The sequence below is a fragment of the Anomaloglossus baeobatrachus genome, chromosome 2 (assembly GCF_048569485.1).
Source record: "Anomaloglossus baeobatrachus isolate aAnoBae1 chromosome 2, aAnoBae1.hap1, whole genome shotgun sequence".
NCBI lineage: Eukaryota > Metazoa > Chordata > Amphibia > Anura > Aromobatidae > Anomaloglossus > Anomaloglossus baeobatrachus.
This window is the reverse complement of record NC_134354.1, coordinates 266,785,390-266,797,519: the sequence shown is the minus strand read 5'-3', so window position 1 is coordinate 266,797,519 and position 12,130 is coordinate 266,785,390. Positions and strand designations below refer to the sequence as shown.

At 44.9% G+C, this 12,130-nt stretch overlaps 1 protein-coding gene across 1 annotated transcript in view; it reads left to right on the top strand.

The window, feature by feature from the left end:
- LOC142289824 (glycophorin-C-like) overlaps positions 1–6,189 on the top strand; it is a 75,839-nt gene extending 69,650 nt beyond the window's left edge. The window contains exon 3 of the mRNA XM_075333754.1: positions 3,827–6,189. Within this exon, the coding sequence (XP_075189869.1) occupies positions 3,827–4,023 (197 nt within the window). The 3' untranslated portion in view covers positions 4,024–6,189. The remainder of the gene's footprint in view (positions 1–3,826) is intronic.
- The last annotated feature ends 5,941 nt before the right edge of the window (positions 6,190–12,130 follow it).

Below are 12,130 nucleotides of genomic sequence, written 5' to 3'. Positions count from 1 at the left end.
GGATCCTGGTCCTTTGGTGTTCCTAACAGCTTAGCCAATCAAAATCCTAGGAACACTTCCCACTTTAACCTACCAGACACACCATTGGGGGGCCTGAAGGGAATAGGGCCGCCCACATGGGGGGTTGGGGAGGGGAGAGTGAGGAAAGTGACAGTTGAGCAGTTGAGTTTGAGGAATAGAGAGTGAAAGGAGAGGAGGTGAAGTGACTGTCTGGGAGGGAGAGGTCACGGAGCAGGGCTCCTGAGTACTAGGTGGCAGATGTTGCTCGGGGCCTGGTAGGAGCTGGAACCTCGGTCGCAGGGGACAGTGTCAAGGGGCACGGACTGCCGAGGAGGGCGGCCGGTGGACTTGAAGTGTCAAGGGGCATGGACTGCCGAGGAGGGCGGCCGGCAGACTTGAGCTATCACCGGGCAGGGGCCAGGGTACGACGGGGTACGTGGACCCCAGGCCGGAAAGTAGCTTCACGCGTTCCGATAATTTACCCGACGGGGGTGAAGACTTCAAGTGTCATCTGCTCCAAAATCGGGCTAGTAGCGCACCGATGGGATAGGACTTTCCCACTACAGTCCAAAGAAATCCTACGCGTGAACCCTGAGAGCAAGCTCACTCCGTTAGCCATACGGGTGAGCGGGACCCGAAGAATTTTATACCTACGGGTCCAACAGAGACGAAGGTGCCAAGGACAGGGCCACAGGCTAACAGCAACACCAAGGGCACGGATCCAAGCGTGCTCCCTACAAGCTGCAGTAGTGCTCAGAATTCTGGTTTACAAGCTGTCGGTGTAGTTATTCCAGGACTGAGTGAGTACATTAAAAACCCCTGTTCCTATCCCCAGCGGCACTCAAATACTATCCCAACATCAATAGGCCCCGGGAGACGAACCCCCTACCCATGGAGGGGTTAAACATCAGGCTGCCACACCATCGTCAGCGGGCTCCCCAATGGCAGCGGTGGTCCCTCACATTACCACGCACCGTGGGTGGCGTGACGAACTTTCAAAAAAAAAACCTGTACATATCGCCCCCCTCTTTTAATCGAGTGGCTGCTGGCATGGGGGCGGTACATATGCCCCCTGACAGCCTGTGGTGTGCACACTATGAGTCACATAGAGTGACTGTAGACTTTCATCACAAGCCTGGATAGCCCACCTTTAGGCTAGGGCCCCACTTTGCGTTCTCCTACTTGCAGTTCTAAACGCACGTTTTGGGCTTAATTGATTTGACCAAAGTTGGCTTTTTTCAGAAATTTAGCGCTGAAAACGCATGCGTATCTACCGCGTTTTAGAAGCATTTTCAGCGCTTTTTGCATGTTTTTTCACCTGCGTTTTGACAGATGCGTTTTGAACATCAAGACACTGCTAAATACAGTTTAAACAGTCAAACAAAATGAAAAAAGAGAAAAAAAAGGAACACATAGAATTTTAGAAATAATTAAGGAAATAGAAATATTTAATAAAATTATAGCGGTAATATACTATTTATTGGGAAAATAGCAATAAATTATTATTTTCCTTAAATGTAATTGTCAGACTTTGTGTGTGTGTAAAGGGACATATGAAATCATTATTGTAATGTCCAAAAAGCATGCGTTTTGGTAGTTAAAAACGCATGTTTTCTGCACATAAAAAGCAGGTAAAACGCAGGAATTTGAAGGAATCTTGGTTTTTGCAACTTCTCATTGACTTCAATGTTAGCAAAACGCACCCAAAATGGCAAAAACAATTGACATGTTGCTTCTTTGAACGCATGTTTTTTGCCACAAAATATGCGAATTCGCAGATGCGTTTACAAACGCAAAGTGGGGTCGGAAAAATCACAAATGCGATTGAAATGGCTGGAAAATGAAAACGCAAGCATTTTGGCATAAAAAAGGTGCTTCTCAAAACGCACCCAAAAAGCACCAGAAAAGCAGGTAAAAACGCAAAGTGGGGCCCTAGCCTTAGAGACTGCCTTTTCCATGCCCCTGATACTGCTAAATCATGTCAGAAGCACATATGCAAGTGCAACATTATTACATCTCACTCCTCAGCTACATGTACAGTATATGGGGGACGTTGTACTGTGATCTGACCAGTTCTCTTAACATGTTTGGCTAATAAGACATTATAGTTAAGACATTTATACATTTTCCACCATTATTGTGCCTCCAGTTGCCAGGGTGCCCCCCATATCTAGATGTAATCATAGATATGGCATATACACTACAGACTTATCCAGATGTCACTTTTTCTTGTACAAGTAGTATCCATGTTTTACACTGATAACGCTAATACCCATTATAGTCCATGCCGCTGTTCACATATACGTGTAATTTTACAGGCTGAGTGGTCTCCACAAATTCATGGAGACATGTCATATTTTGATCTGAATATCATATCAAACTCACCAATGCTAATCTATGGGTCCATGAAAAACTCAGCCCTCAGAGGACATCCACATGCTGCCTGGTTTTCAGTGGCTGATATGAGAAGCGTTAGAAACCTCCATCATGTATTTTTCTTTCATGTTTTCTTTTTTTTTCCAACTGGTGAAACTCTGATGGTAAAAACTGACAATGACCAAACTGATATCCAAAACACTAAAGCCTCTTCAACATGGCCGTGTTTCCGGTATTTGTGGCATCCGTATGCGTGTCATTTTTTTCATGGATGTCACACGCATCCATTATATCCTATGGTTCTGCTCACATGTCCGAGTTTTCACATGGACCAGATGTTCATGAGAACCACACAGAGACATGTTCATATTCTTCTGGCAGAACAGATGACAAGGGCCAATACATGTGCATGGGTCCCTATAAATACGTATAGCACATGGATAATATCAGTGTACAATCGTGTCTCATTCATGTGCTGTACGTGTTCACCGATCAGTAATGAAATGAGTACTGCAGTTTCACAGAAAATACACTACAATAAAAAGTTACTTTTTTATATATATCATTGAAATCTAGAATAACCCAAAAAAATAAATTCCCCCCTATTCCCAAATTGGTGGCCAATAGTATTACCAATGCAAGTACTCCATAACTAAGGGATAAGGGAAGGATTTTCTGCCATATACCCTACCAAACCACGGAGTTTGGCACCTTAATAAGCGCAATGGTGCCCATTCAGCGACAGTTGAGCCTAAATAGCCCTGTTAAGCCCTTGGTGTGGAATGGGGGGTAAGCTATCAGTGTACTCACAATAAGGACAAAATTAATTCACTGAAAACAATCTATGGCTTACGAAATTTCATTGTTAAATATCTAGGTGGTTATCCTTCCAAGGGATGCAGTTGTGTTCACCAAAATCCACAGATATTGTCAGACTAAAACGAACGGTTCACAGTAACCAACTATACTAACTAGCTGTTTAATAAATCAGTTATAAGCTCACTAGAATTAAGAAGCTTGACGTGTTTCACCTTGATAGGTTCATCAGGAGGTCAAAATTGAGAGTCTAGATGCCAAAGAATAGATGCCATCTCTTTTTCACAGACTGTTATATATCAGTTTTACTTTTTTTTTTCAAGAAAAACTGATGAAACTCTCGTGGTAAAAACTCATGATGAAATGCATAAAACCACTGCTGAATCCATTTTTTGCATCTGAAAAAAATCACTGATGTCTGAATGAGGCTGTAACCCATAAGATTTTATGTGTTACGTATAATTCGCTAATTTATAATAGACTGTTGATTTTGCATTATACTATAGTATTACGTTTCATAATTATAACATTTTGTTATATTATATGAATTTATGCACTTTTATTTTCTCCCCTGCGATTTATATTTTAGTGAAATAACCCAAAAATTAATACCAGTTTTATATTATCTTCCTAGGTGTTGCGGCTGCCGCCGTTGTTGTGGTTGTGATTCTATTGATAGTCCTTCTCCGTTATCTGTTTCGACACAAGGGAACGTATACCACCAATGAGGACAGAGACACGGAATTTGCTGAAAATTCACATGTTGCTCTGAAAAGTGACCCATCCTTGCAGGAGTCAGTAGACGAGTCAAAAAAGGAATATTTCATTTGAGAGTTCGTTAGCACCACTATAATGCTTCATATTCTGGCCATCAAAGGAGGTTTACACTATGGTGCTATGTGAGGCAATATCTGAGATGTATACGCAGATACTTTATATCTGAGGAGGATTGTGACTGACAATCTGGATTATGTAAGGATAAATCTATCTAAGACAGTAGAAACATTCATCTATAAGGCTGTGGAAGTGTTCATCATAAGGCTTGCAGGCACAAGAATGAAGACATTAATGAACCGTTATCACCTGTTCTTAATGGCCGTATTCAACACCACAGCCATTTTTTAATAAAAGAAGCATGAAAAAATCTTCATTACACCTGAGAGCTGCACCTACATAATGTCTTCAAGAGAATTCCTTGTTACAGTGTAACGGAACGATGGAAGTTATATGTTTTTGTTATATTTTTTATCAATTTTCACAAAAGTGTTTTTAAAAAAAATATATTCTACAGTTTTTTATCTACAGTGATGTGAGAGAGCATTTATTCCCTCTCCTGATTTCTTATTCTTTTGCATGTTTGTCACACTTACATGTTTCAGATCACCAAACAAATTTAGATATTAGACAAAGATAACACAACTGAAGACAAAATCCATTTTATTAATGAAGATCTTTATTGTTAAGGGAAAAAGATATTCAAACCTACACAGCCATGTGAGAAAAAGTGATTGCCCCCTAAACCTAATAATTGGTTGGGCCACACTTAGCAGCAACATCTACATTCAACCATTTGCAATAACTGGCAATGAGTCTTTTACAACGCTCTTGAGGAATTTTGGCCCACTCATCTTTAGGCTAGGTTCCCACACTGCGTCTTTTTGACGCTGCGTTTTTGTGCGTTTTTGGCCGCTAAAAACGCACAAAAACGCACCTGCGTCGAAAAAACGCATCAAAAAACGCATGCGTTTTTGCCGCGATTTGGTGCGTTTTTGGCTGCGTTTTGCTGCGTTTTTGATCTCTGCGTTTTGCTGCGTTTTTCCAATACATTGCATGGGGAGAAAACGCAGAAAAACGCAGGAAAGAACTGACATGTCCATTTTTTTTTTTAACTCAAAAACGCAGGTAAAAAAAACGTGTGCGGACAGCAAAAATGAAAACTCATAGACTTTGCTGGGGAAGCAAAGTCCTGCAGTTTTGAGGCCAAAAACGCACCCAAAAAACGCGCAAAAACGCACTGTGCGCACATAGCCTTACAGAATTGTTGTAATTCAGCCACATTGGAGGGTTTCTGAGCATGAACCGCTTTTTAAGGTCATGCCACAGCATCTCAATTGGATTAAGATAAGGACTTTGACTAGGCCACTCCAAAGTCTTATTTTTGTTTTTCTTAAGTCATTCAGAGGTGGACTTGCAGATTTGTTTTTGATCTTTGTCCTGGTACATAACTCAAGTGCGGTTCAGCTTGAGGTCAGAAACAGATGACCAAATATTCTTCTTTAGGATTTTTTAGTAGACAGTAAAATTCCTGTTTCCATTTACCACAGCTAGCTAGTCTTCCAGTTCCTAAAGCAGCAAAACAGACCCTGAAAATCACACTACGACCATCATATTTTTCTGTTGGTGTGATGTTCCTTTTCTGAAATGCTGTATTAGTTCTGTGCCAGATGTAATGGGACATACACCTTCCAAAAAGGCCACTTTTGCCCAGTCTCTTACTTATGGTGGAGTCATGAACATTGGCAAGTGACACTTGCAGTTCTTTGGATGTTGTTGTGGACTCTTTTGTGAACTCTTTGATGAGTCGTTGCTGTGCTCTTGGGGAAATTTTGGTCAACCGGCCACTCCTGGGAAGGTTCACCACTGTTCCATGTTTTCACCATTTGTGGATAATGGCTCTCACTGTGGTTTGCTGGAGTCCCAAAGTTTTAGAAATGGCTTTATAACCTTTTCAAGGCTCACTTATTCTCAACTACTTTGTTTCGCATTTGTTCTTGAATTTCTTTGGATCGCGGTATGATGTAAAACTTTTGAGGATCTTTTGGTCCACTTCACTTTATCAGGCAGGTCCTATTTAAGTGATTTTTTTTTAATTGAGAACAGGTGTGACAATTATCAGGCCTGGGTATGATTAGGGAAATTGAACTCAGGTTCCCAAAGATGTGATAAACCACAGTTAATTTATGTTTTAAGGGGGATGGGGGGGCACAATCACTTTTTCACACTGAGCCCTGCAGGTTTGGATTTATTTCTCGCTTAATGATAGAGACCTTCATTTATAACCTGTATCTTGTGTTTACCTGTGCTATCTTTGTTTAATAATTGTATTTGATTAGTGATCTGAAACATTTAAGGTACCGTCACACATAACGAGATCGCTAGCGATCGCAGCGGAGTCACGGTTTCCGTGATGCAGTAGCGATCCCGTTAGCGATCTTGTTATGTGTGACACCTACCAGCGATCAGGCCCCTGCTGTGAGATCTCTAGTCGTTGTAGAATGGTCCAGGCCATTTTTTTCAAAGGCTATGTCCTGCTGGGCAGGACACATCGCTGTGTTTGACACTGTGTGACAGGGTCTCAGTGACTGCTGAGATCGTTATACAGGTCAGTACTGCGACCTGTATTGTTCCTGCATCGCTGGTAAGATCTGACTATGTGACATCTCACCTGCGACCTCCCAGCGACTTACCTGCGATCCCTATCAGGTCGCATCGTTTTCGGGATCGCTGGTAAGTCTTTGTGTGTGACTGCGCCTTTAGGTGTAACAAACATGCAAAAGCATAAATCAGGAGGGGGGCAAACACTTTCACACCACTGTGTGGGTACGTGTGTGTGTATATATATTATATATATATATATATATATACAGTTTACATATAAGTTCTAGAGGTCCAACCACTGAAAACAGGGCTCCAAAATACAGTACGTGACTATCTCTGGCAGTACTATGCATAATGAATAGAGCAGCTTCTTCATTTTTCTAACTGGCCATTTCAGAGCCCTATTTTCAAGAACAGTGGAGGATTGAGAGGTCGGCCACACATCAAGCTATCACCTGTCCACTTGATATGTGATAACTTCCTAAGTCGTGAATATCCCTTTAATGCTATTTTTGAGTGAGATTTATAGAAAATAAGTCATAGCTAGAAATGTTCAGTGCTCTTTGTGTAAACTGCTGAAGAGTGAAGCCTCAATACAATACCAGCATATTTAGAAATTAGTACTAAAAGGAATTCCCCAATATGTTATCACTACTAGAAGGTACATGTTTATAAGTGCAAGCAGTTTCAACGTATTGTTAGGTGCCATAAGCATTGTGTTGTAGTAATGGGAAAGATTAACTTTACAATAGAGATTTAGAATTCAGAAAATGTTTAAATTCTCTGATATAACAATTTTTGTAAATCCAAATTAAAGCATTATATTAAAGCTATCTGAAGTCAATATTAAAAGTGATTTGAACAAAAATAGTAATTTAACTGCAAAAATTTGAAAATTGTTAAGAAAGCGATGATATTAAGTAAAGGAAGCAATATGAAGTTAGTCTCTTCAGGTGTCACACTAGGTACAGGGAAGTACCAAGTGAAAGGGAAGAGAAACTCTGTGTCTAGGGAAGGAGGACATGATGACCCCTGACCAACCCTACTGCTGGGCCCTGGGTTTCCTCACCGCCCTTGATAGTGTGACTCCCTGGACTATTTGGGTCATCACAGGATTCTGCACAGTCTGCCCTTCCCGTGCAGGACTCAAAACCCCATGGTTCTGGGAACCTAACCTGCAGTACTGCCTCCACCAGCATTCACAAATCCAAGATACACTTTGCACCACACCTGTCAAGCACACCAGTGGGCTGCTTAAGCAGGAATAGGGCCGCCCACCTACGGGTCAGACAGGGAGGTGGGAGGTGTCAAGTTAGTTGAGTGGTAGCTCTCGAGCTGAGAGGAGCTCTGAAGAAGCTGGGAGTTGGAGCTCCCAGGGGAGAAGTAAACTAGGTCACAGACGGTGGTCTGGTCCTAGAGGAGTCGGACCCCCGGTCGCAGGGGTTTGAGGCTAGGTGCCTGGGACTCCTCAAAGAGAACGGTCAGCAGCCTGGTCCTATCACCGGTCTGGGTCCGAGGGGACGTCGGAGTACACGGACCCTAGGTTGGAAAGAAGCTTCAGGCAACCCGGCAATTACCCTGCGGAGGACAGGGCCTTTATGGACTATTCTCACCAAGCTCAGAGATCGGGGGCACTAGTGCAACGAGGGGGATAGTACTTTCATAGCAAGTGGCGCACTGAAATCCCAAGCGTGAGCTCCTGAGAGCAGGTTCCTTCACTTAGCCATAGTGGGGAGCGAGACCCAGAAAGCTCTAAGCTACCGGGCCACAACGGACAATCTCAAATTGTGTGCCAGGAGGCAGGTTACAGACCACCAGGCAGTGCTGCAGGTGACGGGACCCGGATGAGCTCCCCTCGAGAGGCAATGGCAGTCAGAGACTTGGTTTACCCTGTTGTCAGCGTCTGCTTCATTGCTGAGTGAGTACCTGACTGACCCCTTCACTGTGTCCCCGCATCACCATCCAGAGTCCTGGTGCCTACCCCTACCTATGGAGGGTAACGTCATCTTGCTGCCACACTCCATTACCCTGGGTACTCCCAACAGCAGTGGTGGTACTTCCAATTACCATACACCACGGATGGCATCACAAACTATATCTGTCCCATGTAAATTACTCCCTTTTACATTTGAGTGTGGCCCATTGCCCCCGGGTCCGGAGACCTTCGAGCCACGAGTAATCACCACCCCCAGATCCGAATCATTCGATCCGCTGCAGGGGCGGTACGCCTCAAATTTCTGGCATCACGAACAGGGTACGGATTGGGCCCACTAACCGGGGTGACGTGCGCCTTGAAACGCAAAGCTGCATGTCAAAAATCCCGACCCATCAATTTTCCGCCATCTTTGGCACCAAAACACCATCTTCCAGACCAAAAGCGCACGAAGTCGAAGCCCTGCCCTTAGTCCTGTGAGTTTGTCCGGAACAGGAAGCTCCCAGAGTGCCCCAGCACGACAGTGAGTGGCTGGCGAAAACCGAGGGTGCTTGATGGCATGAGGCAGCGGAAGTGGTGCAGGGACACCAGGACTCTGCCATAACGTTCCTAGGTACGGCAGAGGCAAGATAGCGGCTGCACGAGACTGGTCACCAGAGCGCGCTGCTCCTGGGACCGCGACCTGGATCAATCAAGAGACTGAACAGCTCTGCAGGAGGATGCGGATGCAGTTCCTCTTTACCCTTGACCATTGGAGGGAAGAGATGAGGAGCTCGATGTCTCACGTAAGGAGTGGGTAAGCAGCTACCGGTTGACCCAGCCTATATGGCTGCGGAGTCCGGTCTGTCCCCGCCCGTTGCAAGTGCTCTACCACCGTCACCCTCGTCGACCTGCCTACTCCAACACCGGCAGCGGAACCTCCAGTCCCCATTTGTAAAGAGCAAGCTGCAAAGTCTCACACCCAACCACCCGACCAGGCCATGACAGCGGTTACCCCAACACCGGCCCAACCAGACTCGGCTGCATCACCGGGCCCGTACCTTGATGTGGAGCACCCGGACCCTGCACCCCCGGCTGCGGAGCAGTCAGTTCTTTTACCTTCCAGGGCGGAGCCTATGGGGATGCCAGCTCCGCCACCGTGTGGCGTCCCAGTGGCTGCTGGGGCCGCAGAAGTGTACCTACGACCCATACCAATAAGGGAGGAGACGCAGGACGCTGACATCCCCTACTGGGAACGACAACAGCACAAGCTCCATCTGGAGATGACTAGAGATGAGCAAACCTCTGAAGGCTCGAGTTCGGTTCGGTTCGTCGAACGTTCGATGAACCATTCGACAAACCACTTGAACCCCATTGAAAACAATGGGAGACAAACACATAAAAACACATTATACATGTACACATACAGTTAATAAACATTGCCATAACACTTACAGGTCCCCGCGGCGCGTCCTGCACTCTGTCTCCTGCCGCTTTTCCTTCCGATAATCACTGCGTCCTCCCGGTAACAAGCACTGATGATAGGACCTATCGTGACGTCAAAATAGCATGTGACCAGTCACATGTCTATTATCTCATTGGCTACAGACTGGTCACATGGCTAGACGTCATTGCTAGGTCCTGTCAGTGCATCTCTCCGGTACGCGGTGATCATTCAAGCATATCCATGTACCGGCGAAATGTTCTGGCACATGGTCGACTCCCCGTTCCTGCATGGGGTGCTCTTTAAAAAATCAGCCACATGCAGGGACTAGCTGTCACAGCTGGTAAATAGCGGCACCGGGAATCACGTGATCGGAGCACCGTTGCTATGGTAACCCGCCTGTCAGCGGTGACGTCACCGCTTACAGCACGCAGCTTCTGCTCACTCACTGAGTGAATAGACTGCACTGGAAGCAGCAGCGTCTTCCTCCCATGCAGTGCTGTCTGATGTAGCAGAGCTGCATGGGTTGAAGGAGAAAGAAGACAGAAGAGCAGGATCGTTGAGGGCTGACAGGGAGTAATAAACATGGAGTCTCTAATGTGTCTGTGTATTTATTTCTATTAAAATATTTTTTCTCCGTGTGGTGTCTTTTTTTAACCCTTTATTAGAGAATCTTAATGGCCGGGTCAAACTTGCCTGACATTAAAAATCTCTGGCTTAATACTAGCTAGTAAAACATAGCTAGTATTAACTCATTATTACCCAGCAAGCCACCCGGCTTCAGGGCTGCTGGAAGAGTTGGATACAGGGCCAGATGATGGCACTTTTATGAAAGCGCCATTTTCTGGGGCGGCTGCGGACTGCAATTCACAGCAGAGGCGCCCAGAAAACTCCAGCCAACCTGTGCTGCGGATTCCAATCCACAGCTGCCTTTTTGTACCTGGCTGGACACAAAAATTGGGCGAAGCCTATGTCGATTTTTTTTTAATTATTTCATGACATTCATTAAATAATTAAAAAAAAGGGCTTCTTATTTTTTTAGTTCCCAGCCGAGTACAAATAGGCAGTTGGGGGTTGGGGGCAGCCGTACCTGCCTGCTGTACCTGACAAGCATACAAAAATATGGCGAAGCCCACGTCAGTTTTTTGGGGGACAAAAAGCTCCTGCATACAGTCCTGGATGGAGTATGCTGAGCCTTGTAGTTCTGCAGCTGCTGTCTGCTCTCCTGCATACACTAGTGAATGGAGCATGATGAGCCTTGTCGTGCTGCAGCTGCTGTCTGCTCCCCTGCATTCACTAGTGAATGGAGCATGCTGAGCCTTGTAGTTCTGCAGCTGCTGTCTGCTCTCCTGCATACACTAGTGAATGGAAATTGGTTAAGGGATTTCACCAGCACAAAACTCCAGGCATTTTGTTCTTTAAAATAAAACTTCCTTTATTTTCTTATCATTAAAAAGTCCATGCTATGGTGGTCAAGCCCATGTCAGAGAGGACGCGTTTCGAACATCCAGTTCTTATTCAGTCTCTAAACCATCTAGTCACAGAACTGTTTTAAAAAGGGCTGAACCCAAACATGTGATCAAATGCAAGGAGAGAGCAAGACAATTACAAAAACATTAACCCCTTGAGTTATATCACTCCATATAATGCTTATAACACTTATATATATACAAGAAGGGAATTTTGTTACTTACCGTAAATTCCTTTTCTTCTAGCTCTTATTGGGAGACCCAGACGATTGGGTGTATAGCACTGCCTCCGGAGGCCACACAAAGCAATTACACTAAAAAGTGTAAGGCCCCTCCCCTTCTGGCTATACACCCCCAGTGGGATCACTGGCTCACCAGTTTTAGTGCAAAAGCAAGAAGGAGGAAAGCCAATAACTGGTTTAAACAAATTCACTCCGAATAACATCGGAGAACTGAAAACCGTTCAACATGAACAACATGTGTACCCGCAAACAAACCAAAAATCCCGAAGGACAACAGGGCGGGTGCTGGGTCTCCCAATAAGAGCTAGAAGAAAAGGAATTTACGGTAAGTAACAAAATTCCCTTCTTCTTCGGCGCTCTATTGGGAGACCCAGACGATTGGGACGTCCAAAAGCTGTCCCTGGGTGGGTAAAGAAATACCTCATGTTAGAGCTGCAAGACAGCCCTCCCCTACGGGGAGGCAACTGCCGCCTGCAGGACTCTTCTACCTAGG